The 27,458-nt window shown below is 37.9% G+C and overlaps 1 protein-coding gene across 1 annotated transcript in view; it reads left to right on the top strand.

Moving 5' to 3' along the window:
* The window catches only part of LOC132778638 (collagen alpha-6(VI) chain-like), a 123,727-nt gene extending 99,035 nt beyond the window's left edge, over nucleotides 1-24,692 (top strand). The window contains exons 22-38 of the mRNA XM_067470568.1: nucleotides 40-102; nucleotides 847-909; nucleotides 1,556-1,618; nucleotides 2,701-2,763; nucleotides 6,540-6,590; nucleotides 7,934-7,969; nucleotides 8,624-8,686; nucleotides 9,776-9,838; nucleotides 11,528-11,563; nucleotides 11,861-11,897; nucleotides 12,537-12,548; nucleotides 14,530-15,023; nucleotides 17,606-17,702; nucleotides 17,790-18,461; nucleotides 19,602-19,698; nucleotides 21,463-21,580; nucleotides 23,680-24,692. Coding sequence (XP_067326669.1) covers nucleotides 40-102; nucleotides 847-909; nucleotides 1,556-1,618; nucleotides 2,701-2,763; nucleotides 6,540-6,590; nucleotides 7,934-7,969; nucleotides 8,624-8,686; nucleotides 9,776-9,838; nucleotides 11,528-11,563; nucleotides 11,861-11,897; nucleotides 12,537-12,548; nucleotides 14,530-15,023; nucleotides 17,606-17,702; nucleotides 17,790-18,461; nucleotides 19,602-19,698; nucleotides 21,463-21,580; nucleotides 23,680-23,694 — 2,043 coding nt within the window. The 3' untranslated portion in view covers nucleotides 23,695-24,692. The remainder of the gene's footprint in view (nucleotides 1-39; nucleotides 103-846; nucleotides 910-1,555; nucleotides 1,619-2,700; nucleotides 2,764-6,539; nucleotides 6,591-7,933; nucleotides 7,970-8,623; nucleotides 8,687-9,775; nucleotides 9,839-11,527; nucleotides 11,564-11,860; nucleotides 11,898-12,536; nucleotides 12,549-14,529; nucleotides 15,024-17,605; nucleotides 17,703-17,789; nucleotides 18,462-19,601; nucleotides 19,699-21,462; nucleotides 21,581-23,679) is intronic.
* Nucleotides 24,693-27,458: the final 2,766 nt, after the last annotated feature.

Genomic DNA, 27,458 nt, shown 5'->3' with positions numbered 1-27,458 from the left:
CAGAAAATATTTACCACTAAGAATTATCTCTTCATATAGGGGCAGAAAGGAGTCCCTGGTCCTGAAGGTTTGCAAGGAAAACCTGGATTTCAAGGTCCACAGGTACCTTTTATTACTACTGAGGATTGATAGCATACATAATATTAATCCTATTGTGTATGTTAAGAGAAAGTGCCATAACAAGTGATAATATGAATAGTTTGCATGCAGAAACTTTCATATTCATCCCTTTCAGGTTGCAAATGCTGTGAAAAACCTCAATCAGGTGTTATGGGAGATATATGAATTATCACCTTGACATTATTTCTTTCATAACAATTGCAGTTACATTTCGAACATTGTGCCTGAAACTGAAAAAAAAAACTGTGATTGTCCCATTGGCCATCTTTTGACATATTAAAAATTGTAAAAAAAAAAGAAAAAAAAGAAAAGAGAATAACAAAACTCAATGACAATGAGATATGAAATACACAGGTAAAATATTATGTGGAAGAATGAAATCTGAGAATTTTGCATAATTGTTGAAAAAGGGGAAAAAAGAAATTTCGATATTTTGGCTTCTCCCACAAATACCCAAATATCTTTTTGTGCTGTGTTTGTGCATTTAAACATATTCTGAATGATTTAACTGTGTGAAAGATGTTAGTACACATCCTTTTTGTGTCAGCAACAAAAATATCCCTCTAAAAGTCTATCAGACACCCAGACTATTTTATTCCTCACATACACGTAGAGGAAAATATTTCTTTCTGTGATAAATCTGTGTAAGCTTCCATCTGAAAAAAAATAAACCATCACAACTTTTCTGTTATACATTTGGGTGAAGTTACTGAATCTGTTTTTCAGGGAACAGTGGGACTTCCTGGTTTAAAAGGAGAGAAAGGACAGCCAGGGAAGGAAGGCTCTCAGGTAAAAAGACCTCTGTATGTAGTTTCTTAATACAAAACTTACTCAAAAGTTTCAAAATGGGAAACTGAGTCAACTTTTAGGGCACCACTTTTCCAACTAATTCAGCCTGTGCTATCTTCCCCCAAGATCTTGTTTCCTTGAAATAAAAAGGGAAGCATATCAAAGCGATAGTTCATACTGAAGAAGCTTATATTGTCCAATACATGCATCCCACTTTGGACCAAGAAGGCTCTAAAGGCTCAAACAGGATTCAATTTCCTGAGCAGCAAGTCATTGGACAGTTGTAATGATGTTATGAAAAATAATTAATTTACACTTAAGGTTTCTAAAGAACTGTGAATTGTTGTGATACGACTCCTTTGGTTTTGGTGGGGTTTGCCACTATATAGCAGAGTCACAATAGTGTGTATTTATTCCATTCTTGAGATGACTAATTGTAGCAATGTATGGGATTTGCATTAGGCTTCTTCAAAACAATATTTTCAAAACTCGGACGTGGTTTGCTGATGAGGTCCTATGGTTTAGAGAGCAAATTTCTTTTCTGGAGTGTTCTCAGAAGCCTTCCAAACATTCCAGAGAGAATTTTTGTTAATTGTTTACTTTTGCTCATACTAAGATGTTTATTATAATATTATTTTATTTTAAGGGAAATTCTGGAGTGGAAGGCCCCAAAGGAAATATAGGGAAACCTGGACCCAGAGGAAATAAAGTATGTTTTCTAATTTTTCATTATCAACCTATTCAGAACAAAATGTATTGTATGCCTACTAACTATAAACAGAGAAAATTTTCTAATTCGGATTCTTCAAAATCCATGTTTTACTCTCTGAAGAATAATAAATAATGTTTCCAATGTTTTCCCCCTTGTACATAAGCTCTTTGTAGTAATAACCAGTAGCTAGTTTGAACTGTAGATGATCTGATCTAATTTTGGAGATAACATACTTCCAAGTGTCTGGATGTTGCAGAGGCAGTCTCAGTTAACCATCTGTTGTTCCATAATTTCAGCTGCTTTTAAAAATCCTAGTTTCTCTCTCCTTCTCCTACTTTAGCACTTTGTCCTCAGCTTCCTTCAAACTAAATTCAAAGTGCAGCAGTTGTTAAGTCATCTGTGAGGAGAGGAGAAAGCAAAATATTGCCCTTCCCTGTAGAGTCAGGCAAAAGCAAATTTGCAACCTCTGCCAGCTTGCCTGATCTTTCCCATTACTGTTGCTATCTTGACCACATGTGTCCTGGTTGGTTGGCCACATGTGTCCTGGTTTTCATGTGTGAAATGTTGGAGAGTATGAAAAAAGAGTTCAGCACTTTGGATAACTCTTTGAAGTTTTAAAACTCACAAAAGCCTGACTACCCCACCAGTAACCACTGACTTTCCAATCTAAAGTATTACATAACAGGCACTGTTTTCCTGAACTAAAATGCTGTTCCAAAGAGCATTTAACAAGACAGCCTTGACTTATATTCAGTTCAAGCAGAGGTGTTACTTTGTGAGATTAAGCTCCCAGAATCCCCAATGACCATTCCAGAGTGGAGATTCAAAGCCTGGTCTCCGGAGTCATAGCCAAACACACAAACCATGCTGGCTCTTAATATATCTATATTTGGGAATTATTAGGCTCCTCCTACAGCTATATAAAATCCAGATTATCCACTTTGAACTGGATTATATGGCAGTGTAGAAAAGCCCTTATTCAAAATGAAATATATCTCAACTCCTATTCTGATTCAACAACTTTAATTGTTGGGTTTTTTTTTTTCTCACATCTGATGTGGTATGATTTTCATCAACAGGGAGAACCTGGAGATCCTGGAGTGAAAGGAGAAAATGGCTTCCGTGGTCGACGGGGAATAAGGGTTTGTTGGTTTTGTTCACGATATTTCCAAAAGCTGAAAAATAGAAAGTGCTCTTGATTTGATAGGTTGTGTAAAAGTCCTTTTTAGACTGGCATTCATGCCAAGTGAATTAGTCACCCTAGTGCAATTGATGTATTCCAATCTCAATGGCTCAGAGCAAATTATTCCAACACACCACAAAGAGACCTTAGCAAATGAAAACATGGGTTTAAATTTTCTAAGCTCTTTTCCCAAATCTAAAGCATTGTTTTATACATGGGAGTTGTGCTCCAGCAAGATACAGTTGTTATTTGAACAAAAGAATACCTAGCTCGGTTTTCACGGTTGTCTAGATACTGATTTTAAGATATGTTGTGTTATAGCCCAACCAAAGTAATATTTTCCAGGCAAAAGAAAGCTTTCTTTGGGCATCTAAACTGCACTCTTATAATGAGGACAGTTTCTTTTAAAGTGTTTCTAGAGGACACAAGGTGTTATGTGATGGAAGGCTGTCCAGTCCAGGTTTAAATAACAAGCAGAGAGGTTTAGTACAAAGATAAGGGACCTTGATTCTATTCAGCCACAATTATAACCTTGAAAGCAGATTTCTGTGATAGTACAGACAGGAGTTTAGTTGGTCTTTCCCACTTATTTGAAATTATTTAGAAAACCCTAATTTTCATCTTACATATAAATTCTAGGCTTGGGCGATCCAGTTCGTTAATTTCGTAATTCATTATTAATTCGTATTTAAATTAGCTTACGATCCAATATCGAGCCATGCAGGAATAGTGTGAGGAGTAATTAAGAATCGAAACAATTTTTCCAATTTTCATAATTATTTTCATAATTTTGTAATTATATTTTATAATATACAATTATAATATAATATATAATATAATATTATAATATTATAATAATATAATAATATAATATACATTATATATTATATTATATTACAATATATTATTATAATACTATTATATTATAGTATTGTATATTATATTATTATATTATATATTATATTACTATATTATTATATTATATTATAATTGTATATTATAATATAATATATGTAATATATTATAATATAATGTAATACAATATAATATAATATACAATTATAATATAATAGAATATATGTAATATATTATATATAATAATAATATAATATAATAAACAATAATATAATATAATAATATTATTATAATATAATATAATATAATATACAATAATATAATATAGTAATATTATAATATAATATAATATAATATAATATAATATAATATAATATAATATAATATAATATAGTTGTTGTTTGTTTTATCACACCAACAGTCAACAACAGAGGGAGAGGGAAGCTTCAGAAGTTCCCCCTGTCCCGTTTGGAGGTTTTTTTTAGCATATTGCGCAATCGCGTCCACCATTACAAAATTTACGAAATTTCGAATATTTTGAATTTTTTTAAAGTAAAATTTCGGAATTCTTTTAAAAAACGAAACGCAAGGGCCCCCTAAAAATGAAACGAGTTTAGAACCAAATATACTAGTACAACTTTCCATATCAACAAGGATATGTTTCTGGACTTGTGCTGTCGCATTCTGGGCCTGTGCATAAGACTGTAGACAGGACATAAATTCTGTGTGCCCAACGGGACGCTGGGGCTGCCTCAGATTAAAGGCCTTTAGATTTCCTTAAAACAGCGTCTCTAGATTGCTCAAAGGTTCAACAAAGTTCTTTATTAATGAAAACAAACAGGTACTTTAAGGCTTTCTTAACAGTCTATTGGCTCTTTCTCAATCTTGTCCACAAGGAACAGGCACTATCTTCATAACTGTAACTAATGGGGAAATCCTTAACCGCTAATCTGGGCAGTCTGTCTTTGCCTCTGTTGGCGTGGAGCCCCTACACCCGGTACCAACTGCTTCTGCCTTCCGCGAGTGACCCTTACCAAGCAGAGCTTTGTAGATTTCCAGGGAAAAGAAGTTCAGGTTTCGGTGATGACTGGCTGAAGTCCTTCAGCAAAGGAGCTGTAGGGCTGTATAACCCCAGCCAAGCTGTGGGCTGTATATCTCCCCGGCCAAACCATAGAAGACGAAGCTTTCTACAGGAGCTCTTGGTATTATGTCCTGCATGAAAGGCTTCTCTGTGTGGACTGAACCCAAAATGGCTCCTGTTCCCTCCAAAAACCCAAAAGGGGGTGTGACCAGGGAACCTAACTATAATTGACAGGTGGCTTGCCCTATGATTGCAGCCAAAAGAAGCCACCTATCTGCAGAGTCCCTGAAACTTAGGACTACAACAAACATTCAATGCAAAGCAAACAAAGTTGGAGCTCCTGGTACAGCTGTACCTGCACAGGACTTGCCTTTGGAAATGTAAAACTGCAGATGACACTATGTAACAAAATTTGGGGAAAAAAATCTGTTCCTAGTTTCTAAGTGTTATTTCCTGTTTAATTGTGTGGTAATTATTTTGAAAGTGGTTGTTATACCCCAGAAACTTCATTTTTATGGCTGCCACAAACTATGTTAAATTGGTTGAGACTCAATGAAATATTCAGTGAAAAATATAGCAAAATGTGCTGCAGGATGTCCCACAAAAACAATGTTTTTGCAGAATAATAAACTTTTTCCATATTTTTAATGATAGAACCAATTAGGAAGCAACATTTATAACCCAGGAACAAAAATCGTGTTACACAGTATAACTGTAATCCTTATTTAGTTATATGACTTCAGGTGGACCATACCATAGAATCGCACTGGAGGACCCAGAAAATGCCTAGAGAAAGCACTGCTCTAGCATTTTGAGGACCTTCGTGTGATTCTATGGTCAACATTTTTTGGAAACAGACTATAGAATTGTGGAGAAATGAAACTGCAAGAACAAGTCCCGTAGAATTAGGGATCTATATGAAATTTTATGGAAAATGATACCTTATTTTGTTATTTTTGGTTACACATGCTTATGTATAAAGGGATCTTTTATCTTAAATTCACTTATTTGTCTGCTGTGATCATAGTCACTAAAGCTATCATAGAAATGGTCCTGGAACTGCATAAACAGAGAATGATACCCAAGATCTGACACCCTGAGCAAAGGGGCAGTTATCATATGAAAAATTAAATTTATGGTTCTAAGGAGAAGATTGCAAGCTTTATTTATATAAAGGAAAATACATAAAGGTCATCTACTGACGTGGTTCTCAGCCTTTCTTTCACCATGAAATAAACTAGCAAAAAGTAGAAACCAGGTAAAAACCAGTATGAACCAGTAAAACACAGTATAAAGTAAGAACAACTAAAAGAAGAATAAACCAGTAAACAATATAAATCAATAAATATAGATAAAACCAGTAAAAAAAGTATATGAACCAATAAAAATAACTGTATGAACCAGTAAAAGAAAACACTTGCATGTTCTCAGCGTTTGCAGAAATACATTTCTCACCCAGGTACTCTCACAGCTAGTTTCCACTTTGATAGTTTTTAATTGGCAATAGGTTAAAAAACAGTTTTCCAAAAGAAGCATGGAAAATGTTGCCCCATTTGACTTTCCAGTTTGCTTTTATTCATTCACTCATTAGTTCATTCAGATTTTACTGTACAAAATCATAACATTTCTTGAATCCTTCGCGGACCCCCTGTGATGACATCATGCCCCCCCCCAAGGGTAATTGGATCACAAGTTGAGAAACACTGGTCTACTGTATAAATGTAAAACATAATAAGCAACGGTAATTGAAATCTAGTGAATTCAGAAAGAACTGAAAGAGAAGTGCTTATCTGTTTTAGGGTGAAGATGGAGCTGCTGGATATGGCAGACAAGGGACTAAAGGATCAAAGGTAATTACATGCAAGCACTGCCAATAATTTTATTTGTGTCTTTTAGAAACTAGTTCAGACAAGGTACCAGAGCTGCAAATCAATATTATATTGTAGTTTTGTGAGACATTTACCATTCTCCATCAGAGAACGCTGGTGCCACAATGAACTACCAAGCTCAAGATTCCACAGGATGGAGCCATGGCAGTTAGAGTGGTGTAAAACTGCTATAATCCTGCAGTGTAAATGGTTTCCAAGTAGTATTACAATCAACAAGCACTTTAGACCTTTGAGAGTTTTTTTTAAAAAAGGAAGTAAACAAGAACCAACTTCTATTTATTTTTTATTGTTAAATACTAATCAAAGAAGGGGACAGAAATGGTGTTAAGATTCAGACAAGTTTTTAAAAATAAGAAAAATTGTGTTTGTCAGTTTATGCTTAATTTTCAAGACTTGTGGACATATTTTTCTACAATCAAGAATTTGGGAACTAATTAATTGTGAGAGAAATAAGGTTGAACACTGTGAAAGCCATCCACTGCATGGCTATCAGCCTCCTCCCAGTAGCTTCATAAGAACCACCACTCCTCTTGGCATCCCCCAACAACAGCAAGAACATCCCTCTGGGCAGCTGAACCAGGAAATCCCATTTGGAGGCCCCACCACAAGAGTCTTCCTCCAGGGGCAAACCAAGAATGGGCAACTTGAAAGTCCCTGAACAGACTCAGAAGCGGAGTGGGCGGATCAAAAGACAACCTGGCAAAATGGCACTACCTAAAAGAATCCCCTTGTGTGACTTTGGAGCAGAACAGACCACATCTGTATGCTTGTCCACTATGCCCTGCCTCATGTACAGAGGAAGAATTGTTGTAGGCTACAGACAATGCTGTTCCTCTTGCCTGTTTTTGGTCAAAAGATATTTAGCCGCTTGCGCTCCTTCTATTTTTATACTAATTTATGCAATGCTTTTGATACAAAATAAATAAATACATAAATAAATAAATTACAAGAAAGTTTTTCTAAAAGATTACTTTCCTGGGAAGCCCAATGGGTGTATATGCTATTTTAAAACTATTTTCATGTAGTTTGTGAGTAGCCTTGTTGAGAAACAGACCGAAGCATCATAAATCTATTTATCATAATTGCTTAGAATGGACTGACGTCTCCTGCTTATTATGAGAACTATATCAAATAGGCCTTTAACATGTTAGTTACAGAGGATAATTTGTTATCCTGTTGTATTGAGTTATTGTTTGATTATGCTTGGTTTATTATGTCTCTATTCTGTTTCCTGAAAAGTCTTTATCTTAAAGTAGCAATAAGTATTTGTGAAAGAAACTGTAACAAATATAATTAAATTTCAGGGAGAAGAAGGTTTTCCAGGTGACATTGGACGACAGGTATCTCTGTGCATGCATTCTAAGGTCATATATTGAACTGAATACGTATACCCTCATTACAGATACAATACATGCATGACTTTTACCCTTGGATAATATCCAACGGTGGATTTCTAATTTGTGTTATTATATATCCCTATTGGAACTTTTGAGAGTTAATCCTTTGTCTTTACAGGTCTAAAACAGAAACGGCACAGCAGCTCTCCATTCTCTGTGGACCTTATATCTTTTCCTTTCACTGATCCTTGCCAGTGATTAATTCTTAAAACTTTTTTTAGATCTTCAGATGTAAACAGAATGAAGTTAAAATGCAATACAGATTTTAATTATGGCTCCACATGTTAATCTGCCATGCTATGGTTGATGAATACCTAGGCACTAATTTTGAATGGAGATAACAATTTTGAATCGAAGTGGCTGATCTTTAAGGTTGTTCTACAAGTGTGTTTATATACATATTACAATGATTGTTGTTAATTTTTGCTGTAGCTGCTACTGAACAATGAACACACACGGGGTTTCTTTGTTTTAATCAAACGTAATTTGTTAATTCATCTACAATGGCAAATTTCAGTTGAATTTGAGACATATTATACCTTCAAATGTGTTTCCTTGCTAGAACTTAATCATGTTCCCTTTATATAAATTTAACAGGGTGAACCTGGAAACATAGGCATTCCTGGAGAACCTGGTCCAAAAGGAGCCAGAGGAAGAATGGTATTATGTATTATAATTTATGCAAAGCTATTATATTATTATTGTTAGTTGTTTAGCAGTTTTAGTTGTTACCCATCTTCATTCTACCACCTTTCACTATGCTATTTATTTTTCACCTTATGGCTTGGATTTAAACACCCCCAACCACCCGATTAAAAGGGTTTAAGCCTACTATGTGCCTTTGTATCATTTCTGATCAGAGAAAAACTATCATGGGGTTTTCTTGCCCAGGTTTGTTCAGAGGGGGCTTTTCGATAGCTCTCTTCGGAGGTTGAAAGAATGTGACTTCCCCAAGGTCACCAAGTGAGTCCCAGTAAGTGTCTATGACTGAGCAGGATTTAAATTAATCGTGACTAATTTAAGTCTCATTGGCTTCCCTTTCTCTTCAGTAAACATGGTGAATTTTTAATTCAATCCATTGAAATAAAATATTTTTAAATGATCCTCTCATTTCTCAATGGGTTCTCAAGGTCTCAGAAAAATCTGATCACTAGCTTTCTTGTTCTAAAAGTTTGGCAGTCATAACTGTATAGTCATGCTTTGTCCCATCACAAATTGGAGATTTTTTTTCATGGTGTTGAGGGATGTTAAGGTTCATATGAAGATCAAAAATCAGTCTGATCTGCCAAAAAAGAAATGTAGGCATGATGCCAGTGATCTCAATGTTGAACTTGAATATCGGTTTCCCCGGCTGTGTACAAACTGAAATAAATTCTGTAGGCTGAGAGTCATCTTGACCCGTGTGCTATATCAATTACAACTACAAACAACTGAATTTCCACTACAATTATGATCTAGCAAATGTCTGACTATGACCAAATAAAGTATCCAATTTGGGCAGCAATTTTTTTAAAAAAATAGGGAGCTGGAAAATAATTTGTACATGTCTGTATATGTTTGTGTGTGAGAGAGAGCAAGAGCATGTACTTATTCATATGCTTTCTTAACGGCATATTCCTCTTCTTGTGCCATTCTAATTAACTATTTTTTAGTACTGGAAGACTTCTTTTCTCCCATTGTTTTAGGAGAGATGTGCAAGTACAAATTTATGTTGTTGCTGCATACAAATAAGCCATTTATTGCCTCCAGGGTATCTCTGGACCAAAAGGTACACCAGGTGAACCAGGAGCATGGGGTTATCCAGGACGTCTGGTAGGTATTACCGTAACACAATGTATGCAATTTTATCTACATCAGGGATATGTCTCTTTTCATTCTCCAGGGAATGCAACCATCTTTCCTTCTCAGACAAAAAGTCTGTGGAGTTGCCTGGGCTTTTAGCTTATATATTACATCACACCCCAAGACAAATTTTCTTCCCCCAAACAATCACAAGGTTGTCACACTGTGTCGCAAAGGGATGACCAATGGAAGCATGCACTTTCCCCATATTACCCAAGGTAGTGTTCTATTATAGTTATTTTCTTTTTCTCCCTGGAATGCCCCAAAATTCAACAACCTCCTCCCTCCATGTGTGTACAAACATGCAACAGTGCCCTTCTCCTCTACCCTAAAACACTTCAGAACCCCTAACCTTTGTAATACCTTTGTTTCCATCTATATTTGCTCCAAAATAATGAGAGACAGAAGTGATGTAATGTCATTTCCAACTGCCATTTAAGAGGATAAATGGAAGGAAACCAAGGGTTGGGAATGAGAAATTGGCCCTGCCCTTGCTCCTGTGTAGTTGCCCATCATGAGAGGGCATACATCTTAAAGAAAAATTCTCTTTCCCCAAATGCTACTGACTTTGCAAGGCAATGAAACCACTACCAGAATAAAGTAGTGACCTCAAAAAATTATTCTCTTCAGATTTGCAATTATTCTCCTCTGGACTGGTTTGAATCGATCCTGTTAAATTGCTTTGTTTCCATGCTATTTCCTAAGCTATTATATGCTGCTATCCACCTTATTGAACCACCTTATCCTTTAACCAGCTTGCATAGTGGTCCTCTTCCCCCCCCCCTCCAAAATCAATCTTCTGATGCTTTTGATGCTTGTTATTATTATTACGCTGTTTTATGCTGTTTTATGCTGTTTTAATTTGTTATTGATTTGCTTTTAATTGTATTTTGCTTTGGGCTTGGCCCCATGTAAGCCGCCCCAAGTCCCTTCGGGGAGATGGAGGTGGGGTAGAAAAATAAAGTACTTCTTCTTCTTTTTTGTGAAAGTTCAGCCGGCTTTTATCGTAATGATGTTTGATTGGCGCTTATGACACTAACTTATCAGAACCAATTTTATTTGTTTAGGTTCTTAATGGATAGTTGAACTCATCCTTGCTCTTCCTCTACTACTGTGATTAATTTTGTTTTCATTTTTGTTGGTGTGGTTTTTAATGCTTTGGTTCCCAATATGAGGCATTTCTAAAATCAATTACACCAATCAATTCTTGATTCAATTAAATCAATTACAATAACACACAGCTAAATGTGCCTTCTCTATGTTAAATCAGGGTTTGAAGCTATTTTATAAACCCACATTTGAAGTATCCATAGATAGCATTAGCTTCAATCCAAGCATAATACCATGCCATGGGGAATGTCGGAGAATGGAGGGTAAGAATTTGCAATGTTAAGAAGTGAGAAGAGTGTAAACCGTGTAAGGCACCCCTGAGCATTTTAGCACAAGTGAGAGATCGGATAATGGTGTGTATGCACATCTTTTGGCTTTGAACGAAAATAGCTAGGCTAATATATTAATAATGCCATGGGAAGTCCCTGTGCTGTGGATTTGATGGAAGGGGCATATATATTAGAATAGTAGAAAATTAATATCTCAAACAAGTATGTGAATTTGGATGTGGTGATCTTCATTTCTCTAATATCAATATTATCATTTTAGGGTCCAAAAGGATCACAGGGTCTGCCCTCATTTTCGGTATGTATGAATAATATGGCTAATTTTGAACATCCTCTATTCCAGAAGTGAGTGCACACTCATAAAACATACCCTCCATACACACAGAGACAAATACTTCCTCTAAGATAGCAAGTACTGCTCTCTTTCATTGCGTCCTCACAATTTTGTGAGATAGAATGGTCTAATTTAGGTTTATACTGTTTTCCTATAATTACATCATTGTGACAGTAATACATTTGAGAAATCACTGCATCTGTTAGATTTCTTTTGTTTGGTTTTGTCATTTAACTTTACTTTGATCTTTTCCCCCTTCAGTCCTGTGAACTCATTGAGTATGTGCGGAGACATAGCCGTAAGTAGCTCATTTTGATTTCCAGTTCAGAAAAACCATATATTTCCATAGTATAAAGAGAGATCTTATGTATTTGTCTCTTTATTTGCAATGAAATAAATTGATTGCAAACCTTCATTGGTGCAGCTGCTTTGAGTGACAGGTAATGATTGTATGAGAGAGATTTAGTTGGTGTGTACCTTGGCAGTCCCCTTTTGAGTGAAGAGTGCCCTCACTAGGCTCACTTGGGATACCTCAGGAAGGGAGTTCCTCTCCCTTATAAAGGCTTTGGAGGTTTGGGGGAGGGATCCTGGACTGAAGCAGATTGGCAGCCAGTGGAGCTGCTATAACATAAGAGTTTTTCGCCCCTTGTACAGCGTTCCAGTTAGTAACCTGGCTGCCAATCTCTGAACCAGTTGTAGCTTTCGAACTGTCTTCAAAGGCAGCCCCATGTAAATACTTTGCAAAGATTTGCATGTGATCAGCAAGTCTCCATATTGACTTTGCTTTTATGGATACTATCAACATCTCTGACAAGAGCACTTCAAATGTAATAGAAATATAATTAATAAAGATATTATACAAATACAGTGAATAAAAAGAAATATAATTCAAGATAATACTGTTTTCTTTTTCTTTTTCTTTCCTCTTCTGGTTTAGCCTGTTGGAAAGGTGAGCACTGTTCTATTTTTAAATGTTCAACTTATTCTGTAGGTTCTTTAAAATCCTAGTGAAGATGCTAGATAATATACCATATCAGTGTAACTCAGTTGATAAATGTAAGTTGTTTAAGTACAATATCACACAGAGCTAAGCCTCCAACATCAGTAGCTATGCACACTTCTTGGATGCTGGGCCATCGAATTCCAACAAGCTGTCAGAGATGGGCAATCTCCATGGGTTAATTGGAATGCATTGACCTCCATAAACCCAGGAACTCACATTGTGACAATCTCATTCAGTTTCAGTATTTCAGCAGCAAAAGGGGTTCTGCTATGTACACAAATTAGTACACATTGGGGCGTCTTGCGGAAATGGGCCTCGGGGGCACTGTTCTGCAGTGGCTCCGGTCATTTCTGGAGGGCCGCACCCAGAAGGTGTTACTGGGGGACACCTGTTCAACGCCACAGCCTTTGACTTGTGGGGTTCCACAGGGCTCTATACTGTCCCCCATGCTGTTTAATATCTACATGAAGCTGCTGGGTGAGATCATCCGGAGTTTCGGGGTGCGGTGTCATCTGTACGCAGATGATGTCCAACTCTGTCACTCCTTTCCACCTGCTACTAAGGAGGCTGTCGAAGTCCTGAACCGGTGCCTGGCCGCTGTAATGGTCTGGATGAGGGCGAACAAATTGAAATTAAATCCGGACAAGACAGAGGTACTCCTGGTCAGTCGCAAGGCCGAACAGGGTATAGGGTTACAGCCTGTGCTGGATGGGGTCGCACTCCCCTTGAAGGCGCAGGTTCGCAGCTTGGGTGTGATCCTGGATTCATCGTTGAGCCTGGACCCCCAGGTTTCAGCGGTGACCAGGGGAGCATTCGCACAACTCAGGCTCGTGCGCCAGCTGCGCCCGTACCTTGGGAAGTCTGACTTGGCCACGGTAGTACACGCTCTGGTCACATCCCGCCTTGACTACTGCAACGCTCTCTACGTGGGGCTGCCCTTGAAGACGGCCCGGAAGCTCCAGCTAGTCCAGTGCGCGGCAGCCATGTTACTAACAGGAGCGGGACGCAGGGAGCACACAACGCCCTTGTTGTCCCAGCTCCACTGGCTGCCGATCTGCTACCGGGCCCAATTCAAGGTGCTGGTGTTGGCCTACAAAGCCCTAAACGGTTCCGGCCCAAAATACCTATCTGACCGCATCTCGGCCTATGAGCCCACGAGGACCTTGAGATCGTCTGGGGAGGCCCTTCTCTCGATCCCGCCTGCCTCACAGGCACGCCTGGCGGGGACGAGGGATAGGGCCTTCTCGGTGGTGGCCCCCCGGCTGTGGAACACCCTCCCTGTAGACATCAGACAGGCGCCCTCCCTTATGACATTCCGCAAGAGCCTAAAGACGTGGTTGTTTGAGAAGGCGTTTGACTAAGTGCTACAACAAATTGGCAATGATGAGTGGAACGGAATATGGATAACGAGATTGGATTGTGATTCTATGATGAGACGTCGCGAATGATTTAGTGTAATGGTATTATTAATAGTGATGTTGTTATTGTTGTTTATGATATTGCTTTCATTGTAAATTGTCTTTTTATATGTTGTACACCGCCGTGAGTCGCCCTAGGGCTGAGAACGGCGGTCAACAAATGCAGTAAATAAATAAATAAATAAATAAATACACAAAATGTTCCATTAACAATGCAACATTTTAATTACAACATCAATTAACTTGTATGATACAAGCTAAATTGTTTAATTCTCATTTAGTATGGTGGGAGAAGGAAGTCTAATTCATGTTAACTTATAAAAGCAGGCAGTGAGGAGTGATGTTTACTCCCAGGTAGTATCTGAAATCGTAGTGCACAGTAAATCTATGCTTTTTAAATCAGTAGAATTTAAAAGTCCTTATATATGGCTGAATCATGTCCTAATAATATATATATTATCATATTTTTAAATTATTTGCATTGCAAGTTATGTTATTTTGCTTTCTAGGAAAGCATCCATGCCCAGTATATCCCACTGAATTGGTATTTGCCTTGGATGCCTCCCAAGATACCACACCCCAGTTGTTTCGCCAGATGAAGGAAATCATCATAGAAGTTGTGAACAATACTGAAATCAGGGAAAGCAATTGCCCAGTGGGAGCCCGAGTGGCAGTTGTATCGTACAACTCTGAGACGAACCACCTCATTCGCTTCTCAGATTTCCACAACAAAAAGAAGTTGCTTCTGAAGCTTGCTGGTCTTTCTTATCAGAGGTCAACAAGCAAACGAGACCTTGGTGGCTCTATGAGATATGTTGCCAGGAATATCTTCAAGAGAACTCTCTCGGGTGTTAATGTGAGGAAAGTTGCCGTGTTTTTCAGCAATGGCCAATCTGAAAATCCTACTTCTATTGACACAGCCATTCTGGAGTTCAGTGCATTAGACATTCTTCCAGCAGTAATAGCGTTTAAAAACAACCCAAGGCTCAACCGTGCTTTTATGGTGAGATACTGTTTGTTTGTTTTTTATCTTTGTATCCAGGATAATTATCTCAAGCAGCTTACTGTTTGATGCTGGTATAATGTCAATTGCAATTATTTTTTATTTGGGTTGTCTCCATGCCTATCAGACATGGAGACAACCCAACTAGTTCTGCATAGGCCAAGAGCACAGCTGGGAGTGGATTGGATAAGCATGCAAGGCTATTCCCACTAACTTTTTGTGTGTTTAGGCACCAACAATGTGTACACTGAAGAAAGGCTGCATTGTACTTATGTTGAGGTTGTGTTTATCTAAATTATTCATTCCCTCGGGGAAGATTAAATAATTTAATCATTTCTCTCCACATTGTAGAAATGTCTTTGAGAATGAAATTGTTGTTCAAGACGTTCTCATGGGTTGAGGAACTCTCGCTCTCAAGCTCATATTTCTTTTCTCCCTCCAACAGGACTATATTATGTCATTAGGGTCCGCCAAGAATCATTACTGGCTATGTTTTTTATAGAAACTGTGCAGCAATGGGATCTTTTGAAGATCTTTGAGAGGCTTCAGAGTACACCTGCCTACCCATATGCCAGCCATCAGAATATAACTAGTAATGTTCCTTGTCTCCCCTCCTCTCCCTGGCGACTATAGTTGGCCCTCCATATTAGCTACGGATGTAATATCAACAGTTTCAAACTTCTGCAGTTTGAAAATATTTTTAAAATATTCAAAAAAACAAACCTCGGATTTGCCATATAGAAAAGCATTTTATTATGCTATTGTAAATCATGGGACATGAACATTCACGAATTTTAATATCCATAGGGAGTCATATCTCAACAGGCAACAATGCAGACGTTCTTGTATGAATTGCATAATAATGCAGGTATTCTCTGCATCTTACTGAGGGTTTTCTAGAGGTTCCAGAGGGTTACAAGATTAGTTTCACTTGCTGGTTATCAGAATATAACTGACCATGGTCCTCTGTTGCCTGTGCATCACAGCATAGACAACATGATGTTGTAATTCACTTGGGAAAATTAGAAGCAAATGTGGTTGATCAATCAGAAGCTAGGAAACCAAATCCCAAACAGGAGGGTGTGCTTAGGAATAGTTTGGATCAATAACAGGGTATCATCTCTGAACTAGCTTGAATGTTTCTCGGGACCCTTCCAGACAGGCCCTATACTCCAGAATATGATTCTAGGTTTTCTGTTTATCCCAGATTATCTGGCAGTGCAGACTCATATATTCTATCTTAAAACAGAAAACCTGGGATCATGTATTGGGATATAGGGCCTGTCTGGAAGGGCGCTCATAGAGTGTTTTCAAAAGTTGGAGAGCACCTATGGCTTGTTTTATTTAAGGAGGCTGATTGTTCACTGCAAAAACTGGGGTCACGGTTGTGTTTGCGTCTGAGCTGCAGGTAATCTGGGCCTCTCTCCAAACACTCCAGACCTACATGCATCTCCAAAGGAGACAGAACAGAAAGGGGCAAGAAAAAGTTAATTTGGGGAAGCATGAGTAATCCTCTATTCAAAGACTCTGGCCAAAAAAATAAATAAATGAAAAGGTGGCTTTAGGAGATCTTACTCATTGGGGTTTCTCAATATGCAAGAAGCACCCTTTTCCTTTCCACCCCAACTCCACCAACTCTTCGAATTTTCTGTCCATTCCTATGGCTATGCACAGACAACTATACATTTACACCAGTTGCCTTGAATGAAACAAATAGCCCAGGATTTTTAGATATGGTTCTAAGTCATTATGTTTTGCTTTAAAACTTGAACATGTTAGAATAACACCCTAAAATGTCTGAAGGTTTGGTTCTCACGAGTTCAGATATTATGGTGCTATTATTATGGATTATTGGTTAAACTTTCTCAGGGTAAACTTTATTGGATAAAGCCAACATCCTAAAGCAGTGGTTCCCAACCTGTAGGTCCCCAGATGTTTTGGCCTTCAACTCCCAGAAATCCTAACATCTGGTAAACTGACTGGGATTGCCAGGAGTTGTAGGCCAAAACACCTGGGGACCCACAGGATGAAAACCACTGGCCTAAAGGATACAGTTTTACAAAATTCACAAACCAAACATAAACTTCTCCACTACATTTTGGAAACACCAATGATATTAAGGTTTCTGTAGAATTGGCTGTAAGTTTTGTGTGGGATTACTACCTTCTCTGCACCTGGTGTGTTAAGAAGGAAAAGGAGGTTACATCAATGTGCTCGTTCAGGCCAGTAAGTTTGGACCACTCCTGGTGGGGTATACATCTTGGAATACATTGTTGGCTCCCTCATTTCTCCCTCTGGGAATGGAAGTTGGAGGAGTCATACCCTCTGTGATGGTATGATTGTATACAAAGACTATGTGAGTTCTGTTATTCTGGAGAACTGTTATTTTGCTGCAATGCTACAAGTTTATTTTACTCTTTTGAACTCTGCTGAACAAGAGTAAATATATGTTTCTTTTTTGTGTCTTTGGTGTACAAGCTTCTGTATTAACCGTAACAAATAAAACAACTAAGATTGCAGATCTTAACATTTTCTTACAATTTTTTTAAAAAAATTAAAAACAAAATATTTTGCTGTTTTAGATGGATGACACAAGATTGTTTCAAGTTCTTAATATTCAACAGGAGAGTGATTATATTCCAGTCCTACAAAGACTTCAGTCTTGTGTAATTTGCTATGGTAAGAGCCCATAAAAATAACATGCAATCCAGTCCTTTTATCACAATTTCTCTTTTTTTCACACAATTGTTCTGTATCCATTTGCAGACAAATGCAAACCAGACGAATCTTGCTTCACTGAGACTCCTCCCCCATCTGAGGACTACATGGATGCTGCTTTCATTTTGGAAAGCTCAAGGAAAATAAACTTTGACGAGTTTGAGAAACTGAAAGACTTCCTGAGTGGAGCGCTTGACAACTTTAACATTTCTGTTGATCCAAAGACCTCCTCGAGAGGCGATAGGGTGGCTGTGCTGAGCCATGCCCCAAGGGAATTCGCACCCCGTAGACAAGGAAGTCCTGTAAAGACTGAGTTTAACTTTGTAACTTATAGCAGAAAAAGACAAATGAAGAGGCATATTCGAGATTCTATCCAGCAGCTGGATGGAGAAGCTGCGGTTGGCCATGCCATACAGTGGACAATTGATAATGTCTTCTCAAAAGCACCCAACCAGAGAAAATATAAGGCCATTTTTATTCTCTCTGCTGGAGTAACAAGTCAATGGGACAAAGAAGTGCTGCGTGATGCATCTCTGAGAGCCAAGTGCCAAGGCTATGCCATTTTTGTGCTCTCAGTTGGCCATGACTATGATGACATAGAACTCAGGGAACTGGCAAGTTTGCCCCAAGAACATCACTTGGTACAGCTTGGCAGAATTCACAAGGCTGAGCTTGGATATGCAGCAAAATTCCTGAAACCATTTGTACACTTGCTCAAAAGTAAGTTTTTACACTACTGCATAGATAACTTGCTTTTCCGTTTAGTGTTCAAAAGATATGCTGAGATGCAATACCGCTTCTATGTGTTTGCATGCAGTAGGAATTAACATAAGCCTTTTCTTTTCAATATCATTTTTTTCTTTGCTATCAGGAGGGTATACTTAAGTTCAATCTTTTTTCCAAGTTTTTCAAGAAGAAGGCAGAAGATCATGGGAAGAATGAGCAGAAAGAAAAATAATGTAATAGATTGTTGAGCTAAAGACTGAACTGACATTAAAATATAGTTAGCTTTGAAGTCTTCAAACTACCCTTCACTTTTATTTTGAGCTGTGACAGCGTGCATGCTTTGTTTTGACTCCAATTCCTAGGCAAAAGTAAGCTGAAGTGTTTGTGTTTACTTATAAAATGTGCTTAATTGTATTCTTAGAAGTGCCAACAGAATTAAAGATCATGAATCTATTCCGTGAATGAGTCCAATGTAGTGTCAATAATACAGTAAGTCAGAAGTAATCTGATGAGTTTCTAGTACAGTTTTAGTATCCAGGTAAACCAATGGGTGTGTCATTATGAGTCAGCAACACCACTTTTAAAAATAATAACAGCCCACACTGGAATTTCTCCAGGTCTAAGCACTTTGTCCAAGTGTAAGATTAGTTATCTAGGTGCTAAGCCTATATTGGGAAATAGTGTTCAGCATCTATATGCTAACCTATATGCTAGCTAGCATCAATATGATCCCTTAGTGAATTGATTTTCCCTAAACTTTCAGTTTGACAATTGTGGCACCAGGGGATGGACCATGAGTAGATGGTACTGGGTTAGAATACAAACACACACAGAGGAAGCAAGTCTATAAGTCATTGAATAAATGGAGCTTGCTTCTTCTGACACAGGAGAGAAGTGCTTGGAAAAGTTACTATTTCAAACTACGATTCCCAAAAATGTCACCATTAGTGGTCATGCTGTCTGAGGATTCTGGGAATTTTATTCCAGAAGGGTAAATGTTTTAAACTTTGGAGAGGGATCTACCAGTTCCCTCAATCATAGATACCAGATGTTTGGATTAAAGAGCACTGGTTCACTTGTTCATAGCGCAATTCCACTCTTCATTTGTCATAATTACATGCTTTGTTTTGACAGGTGGAATCCACAGCTATCCACAGACACAGCTTAGGAGAAGATGTGCAAGTATCAGCAGCCAGAGACCTCTGTATGTTCCAGGACAGCAAACACCGCTGTGAGTTTTTTCCCCCAGGGATTATTTTCTGCTATGACAGGTCTACAAACACATGAAAACAAAACTCATGCTTTGTTTGTAAATACTATGTTGATCTTCAGACTAAGTTGTGAGGACCTGGCGTCCTGTTGATGATATAGAAGCATGTAACTTGTATAGTTGAGCTTTTGGTGGTTGCTTCTAAAACTATTTAAGGAACCAGCCTAGCAGTGAATCATGAAAAGAGGAAGTGCTCTGAGCTAACTGGGATGTGATTTCCCAACTCTTTCATCAATTTGGTCACCTCTAGATTGGATTACTGTAATGCGCTCTACGTGGGGCTGCCCTTGAAAATGGCTCGGAAATTCCAACTGGTCCAACAGGTGGTGGCCAAGATGTTAACTGGTGCTCCTTACAGAGAGAGGTCAACCCTCTTGTTTAAGGAGCTCCATTGGCTGCCATTTACCTTCTGTTCCCAATTTAAGGAGCAGGTGCTTACCTATAAAGCCCTAAACAGTTTGGGACCTGCCTACCTGCGTGACCGCATCTCCGTCTATGAACCCACGCGCTCCCTTCATTCATCCGGAGAGGCCCTGCTCGCGATCCCGCCTGCGTCGCAGGCGCGTCTGGTGGGGACGAGGGACAGGGCCTTTTCTGTGGTTGCCCCCTGACTTTGGAACACCCTCCCTAAAGACATTAGATTGGCACCCACATTGGCAGTCTTTAGGAAGAGCTTGAAGACCTGGCTATTCTGATGTGCCTTTCTGGAATAGGAAAACCCCAGCACTAAGTCCCAGAAGCACTTTATTAGAGTTTAAGATTCTCTGCACATTGCACTTGCCCAGAAATCCAACATACCACTGTCACACCCAGCACTTTTTAATCTGTACCCATAACTTGGCCCGGCCCTGGTTTTTACTGTGTTTTTACTGTGTTATGGCGTAGTGTTTTGTTGTTATTGCTTTATGTTTTTGATTTGCTTTGGATTGGATTGTTGTTGTTATGCTGTTGTTATGTTGAGGCCTTGGCCTGTGTAAGCCGCATCGAGTCCTTCGGGAGATGCTAGTGGGGTACAAATAAAGTTTAATAATAGTAATAATAATAATTTATAATGCATATGATCTTCCAGTACTGAAGAAGAGTCAAGAGAAAGGAAGCATCCAGACAATGCTATTATTTGTAGTTTCTGTAGAGCAGTGTTTCTTAACCTGTGGGACACGAGGATGAAAATAGTCTCCTTCCTCTTTATTTATTTTATTTTATTTTCTCTCCTTTCATGCCACCTCCCACTCTTTCCCTGTCGCTGACCATGGCATATGTTCTGTATCAGAAACTAGATCTGATGTGGTTTATCCAATGCAATTTTCTGAATTAGAAAACCAAATCTAAAGTTGACCAAAAACTGATTCGTAACCCTTTTGGTGCTAATGTTGGAGAATGATCCCTGGTCAAAATGGCCCTGGTCAAAGTGGTCCCTGGTTAAAAAAAAAGGTTGGGAACCACTGCTGTAGATGCACAAAAGTTGGAGTGAGCTTCAACTCTTGTGCAATGCTAGCTTTGGTCCTTTCCTTGACATCTTCCTTAGGGATAACCCTATGCATTTCATAAATAAAGCTTGGAGACATCACTGCAGCTACTAGTAAAGTATCTGATCCATGACACCTTGGCCATTCTGTAATGATGTTCTATACTGTATAAAAATCTTTACAAACATGTTGATTATATATTTTTTGCAAACATTGATTTTTTTTTTTGCTATTTTAAAACATTTATTTTTCTAACTAGTAGGATAATGCCATTTGAAACTAGGGTTCAAGATGAGACATCATCTCTACAAGAATTCCTAGGAAGGGATTCTGTATCAGTTGAAAATCTCATCAACAACGCACAGCAACAGGCCATTGTAAGTAGAATGTCATACTCTATCACCATCCAAAGTTGAATTTTTAAATAGTATGAAATTATTCTCTTTCCTCTCTGCTTAAATGTATTGCTCCTAATGTGAAATTCTTCTGCTGTTGGTTGTTATCTTCAGCCCTGCTCTACTTCTTCCACGAATATCTCCATCTATAGATAGATTCACATCCTGAACACAAACCGGTTCATGTCTTATGGGTAACAATAAATGAGGATAAATAAAGATAAAATTTGGAATCTGATAAGGGATGCAGGATAGTTCCCAGCTTTTACAAATTATACCTCAGTTTAGATATATTTATCTGCATATAGATTTAACAGTTTGGCAAGCATAATCTTCAACTGGTAAAACAGATGACAGTGAGATTCTGCATCTATGTTTTAGTATGTTGTTCCATCCAGGAGTCAGGGTAGCTATAACAGGATAAAATACTCACACACTGATGTCTAAGAATAAAGTTTATATTGTGTTGATTTGTTTTGTTTGTCTTATGTTGCTACTGTACGTATTTTATTTTGATGTAATTTTTGTTGTCTGCATTCTGTATTTTATTTTGTTGTATTGTATCTTTGGGCTTGGCCTCATGTTAGCCTTAGTTAGTGTGCCTTCCCTGAATAAGGAAATAATCCCCAGCAAAATGTCCTCAGAAGCACTTTAACTACTCGTTGGGTTGCTCTCCCTTCATTTCTTTTAAAACCCTCCTATCAGATACATCCTTCCTCTGTTCATGCCCAGTGTTTATTTTTTAAATTTTAAATTATCACATTTGGCCCAGCCATAGGTTTTAAATCCTTGTGTGTTATTGTTTACATGTGAGTTATATTAATTGTATTGTTTTTGCTTATTGTTTTTTGTTTTATTGATGTGTTGTCAGGCTTGGCCATGGTGGCGGGGTATAAATAAATAAATAAATAAATAAATATTATTAGCCACCCTGAGTCCCCTTTGGGGAGATGGTGGTGGGGTATAAATAAAGATTGTTGTTGTTGTTGTTGTTGTTGTTATTATTATTATTATTAGGCTATTTTAGAATTGTTTAATCCCAAGTGTTATGATAGGCTTTACTTCTGGTCAAGGACAACTGATGGCTTCCATGTCAATGGGATGGCAAATCTACCAAGGGTACCTAATATGCTGAACCTCATTACGTGTGGAATAAGACCCAAAGTGGACTTATTAGACTACTGACATGGAAGCCAACAAACTACTAGTGCACTTGGTTTCCTTGACTGGCCTGGCAATAGGATACTGGACAGCTCAAAAAATATCTATTAAATCAAACCAGAACCTAGTGTGGCATTGTTCACATATGTATTAGCATTGAATACCTGTGCCCATCAAACCTCAAAGGACATACATATACATCTGGAAGTACCAAAGTCTGCAGGTTGTGAGCATTCTCTCTTGTGAAAGGGACTGTAACATTGGCCATTGGGAGGCAAGGCAAAATCTAAAAAGCAGAGCTAGGGAAAAAATAGGTTTAAAGACTATAACTCTGAGAATTTCTAAATCAGCAAGAACAAGCTAGCAGGGGTATCTAGGGAGCAGCAATACTGGGAAATCAGTATGGTGTTAAACTAGGACTCAGGGAGACCAGAGTTGAAAACCTGACTCAGCCATGGAAACCCACTAGGTGACTCTGATCAAGCTCATATTTTCTTAGATTTAGAGGAGGACAATGACAACCCCGCAACAGAAATCTTGCTAAGAAAGACCTATACTATTAAGGTTGCTTATAAGAGTCAGTTAAAAAAATTATTAGCCCTTAGTCCATATCACAAAACAAATCAGTCAACTTGAAAACAAAGAACAATTCTAAAAAAAGTGATATTCCCAAACTGTTCTTTTCAAAAAGACCAATTAACTTGACAATTCCCATTTCCTGTTTGTACTACTTTCAGTACTCCAGTTTTCTCAACTCTTATTTTGTGCTGGGTAAGCAGAGTCAGCCTCTTTAGCCCTCAACTTCGATATAGGCAGTGAATCTTTCAAATTATAATATAGGTTATCCGACTGATCCAATTCTATATGTCTTAAGAGTGATCTTGACACCTCATTTATGTTTTATTTCCTTTTATTTTCAGGTACTTGAAACATAGTTAAGCTTTCAGAATAACAGCTAAGATGAAGAAGAATATTCCTGCAGAGTCTTGTGAAGGAGTACTTTATTGTCATTGGGGCTGATACCTCTGATCTAATCTTAATTAAAAGCTATGTCCCAGCTCTCAGCTATACCTGCAGCTACTACAAGATTCTTGATTTACAGATATAGAGGGAGACAAATGTGTCAGGGAAGCTAGTGGTTTTGATGCTAGTGGGATAATAAATACAATATGAGTCTAATTCTAGACCTTAAAGGGATTGTCCAAGGTGCTGAACTCAAAATGAATTCCACATCAGTAATACCACCTTCAAACTCTGGAATAAATCAATGACTTGAGTGCCTCTGGTTGATGTCTTTGGTGTGCTGGATCTTCACACTGAAATCATAAACCCCATCTACAAGTGGTTATATCAATTCTGGGTAGAATATTAATTTATGAAGTGAAAAGGAGCCATGAATAGACAAAACAATACATAGAAACTGCTCTCAAAATGAAACAAGTCGGGAAAATGAAATAAATATGTATCTGAAGCATTTAAATGTCTTCATCTTATTCTAATATGATATGGATGGTTCATTAGACCTTCCAGAAACGGGGGAAGGATTTCTTAAATTCCAAACTCTACAAGAATAAAGTCTATACTACGATATAAGATGACATCATAGCCTAGTATTTCATAGTCACTGATGGCCAGATCTCAGTGCTTTCAGGAAATTTAACTTGCAGTGTATTTTCATTTTTGAGCCACGTGGTATGATCCCATCCATATTAACTAAGACTCAGGTATCATTGTGTTCAATTGAACTTATCTGGAGATAAGAGGTATACGATTGTACGTTTACAGTATGAGTGCAACTGTACTCAACATCATGCACAAAGTCCCTTCCCTACATAAATCTTTGTGAATTTTTTTCTTCTAAACTACAGTATGTGTGCAAAACCAAATCTATCTATGCTGGCAAAAAAATCAATAAAATGGTGCTGTCTGGAAATGTGTCCTTTTAAAATTGCTTTCAAAATGGTAGAGGAAGAAAAAGAGAATTTCCAGGTCTTTTGTGGCACTTTAATTTCGAACAGGTGTACTTGTTATAACCTTTTATAAATCACAGCTGCTTCATTCACTGCATGGAACAGATTAATATATTATTTCTGCTGGGATGGAGCGCAATCAGTAACCTGTGATGAAACTAAAATACAAAACCTACAAACTGTGATCATTGTCTTGAGAGTATCATTAACCAATTGTAGTAACACAACCTGGAGTTGCTATACAAATCAAATCAAATCAAACATGTAAGAACAGTGGTTGCTATTATTCTACTTTGTCTGTTTAGTTATTTATGTGTAACTACATTTGATCTCTTGGCCTGATCATTCTCAAAATCTACTTTAACAAGCAAAGTAGATTGGTGACCGAGATGCAGGCGGATTATATTTCCATCCCCATTCTTTCTTGCCAACAAGCAAATTGCAGCAACGGCTTGTGAAAGTGGCTTGTGACAGGGTTTCTACTTCTGATTGTCAAAATCTTGCTGGTTGGTGGGAAACAGATGGAAACTTGTACCTCAACTGGCAACTGATAGGATCTCCATCTCATACTGCAGCTGTTTCCTGAAAAAGAGGTTTGAGAAGGCATTTACAGTCATCGCCTACCAAATTCAATGATGTTTATTCTAAAATAAATTAGTTTTTTTTTATAATTTTGCTATTCAGAATCCTGTGACTTGAATCCTTTTGATAATCCCTTTTATGGTAAATCTACTAAATCAATGGAGTCATATATTTATTGATCCACTTGTTTGTTCATTTTTTTAAATTCTGTCTTTCTCTCAAAGATTGGATGTGAGGTGGCTAACCATATATTTAAAACAATGCAAATTAAAAACAATACAAAAGCAGTAATAAAATTCAAATATATAATAAAAGCAAATAAACAATGTATGAAGTGAAAACATTAAAAATTGTTGGGAATCAGGCGCTGTTAGGTTCAAAATAACCCTCTCTGGGGGTGATTCCATCAAAAATATAGCAGAGTGCTAAATGCACAGTTCATAAGCAGCAGAAACTTGCATGTAGTGAGCAAGGATTGGCTTCAGTTCAACAGGATGGAACAGGGTTGCAGATCCACAACATCATAGGATCAAAATTAATATGTTTATTAAAGACAAAAGAAATCCATTCTAGATAGGAAAGGTTTTTAGAGCTAACTAGATTCACTGAACTATCTTCTAAGGAAAGGGAAAAGGAAAAATAATAAAAGTAGCTATGTTTACTACATCTTTCCTGGAAAATGGCAAGATGATTTCTCATTCTAGAAAAGACAAAAGGAGAAGAAATTCAATATAGTGAACTCTGAGCATGTGGGTTTTTGCCAGGGCAATAAAAATACCTTTAAAGAGGAAGTTACATTTTTCCCTGGAGAGATCATATTGCTAAGTATTCAAAGGGGTAGGCGATAGTGGCATGCTAAGATGAGTAAGACAACCCCTTAAGATAAGCTTGCTAGAGGAAATTGGGGAAGAAATCCCTCACTCTATCTAGGCTAACTACTCATTGAGAGCTGGAGATTTGTGCAGGGATGAAACCCAACAAAATGTTAACATTCATTACTCATAAAAGACTATTTGCAACCTTAAAAACAGCACCAAACAAAATTAAAAACTCAACCCTAAGACCCTATCCCACCAAGGTGGGGGAGCGGGAAGAATTGTCTTCTTCCTGTAATGTTCTGTGACGTTCTGTCTTGAAAGAAGATAGAGATCACACAGAATCATCTTGACTCAATCCTAGTCAAACCCTGCACTTCATTTACCATCACAAGGGTGGGTGTTGTCTCCTCTCATTCTGAGCATGACATTTTTGGTTGTTTTTTTTTTAATTGCAATTGCAGGATGTCAAAGATTCAAAATTTCTCAGTTCCAGCAATAACACATTTATAAAAAGCAGGATATAAGTCTCAAGAGTAATGAATTGAAAATATTACAGTCCTTCCAAGTAAAACCCTATGTTAGGCCAAACATTCTCAATGTCAACAGTCTCATTTGGACATGTGGCAGGATCATCATTTTGGTGCCATTGTTAAACAATTGGGATCACCCATAAAACACTCAGAAATCAAGTAGTAAATCTAGGTCCACCTTCTACACAGTTCCAAGTGCAATATTTGTTATTTTAGATGCTGATTAGAATGGCTTAGAACAATGGTTCTCAACCTGTGGGTCCCCAGATGTTTTGGCCTTCAACTCCCAGAAATCCTAACAGCTGATAGACTGGCTGGGATTTCTGGAAGTTGTAGACCAAAACACCTGGGAACCCTCAGGTTGAGAAACACTGGCCTATAATGTTCTTGTTCAAAGGCAGACCCATTCTCAGGAGTGCACACAGCCTGGGTGGTGATTACTCTCCTTCCCTGTCAATCCCTTGAAGACAGGGCTATCCTATGATTGTTCACAGTAACTCCATCTTCAGGAAGCTGACATGACATGGGCAGTGATGACTCAGACACTCCCCTCTCCTGCAATCTCTTGGAGACAAGCTGCTACATGAATGTTCAGAGGGCCCCATCTTTAAGAATCAAGCCCATTATGGATGGTGATCCTTCACCACCTGCCACTTCTTGAGGATGAAGCTACCACGTGAAATTTCCAAGTTTAGGATGTGGACATGGCGGTGCAAGTTTGCAAATATTCAATGCTGCAAATGTTAACATTCATGAATGTGATGGGCAACTATAATTTAAACAACCTTGTGAGTCTCCT

Source organism: Anolis sagrei, chromosome 6 (assembly GCF_037176765.1).
Source record: "Anolis sagrei isolate rAnoSag1 chromosome 6, rAnoSag1.mat, whole genome shotgun sequence".
Taxonomy (NCBI): domain Eukaryota; kingdom Metazoa; phylum Chordata; class Lepidosauria; order Squamata; family Dactyloidae; genus Anolis; species Anolis sagrei.
This window is presented reverse-complemented; position numbering and strand designations above follow the sequence as displayed.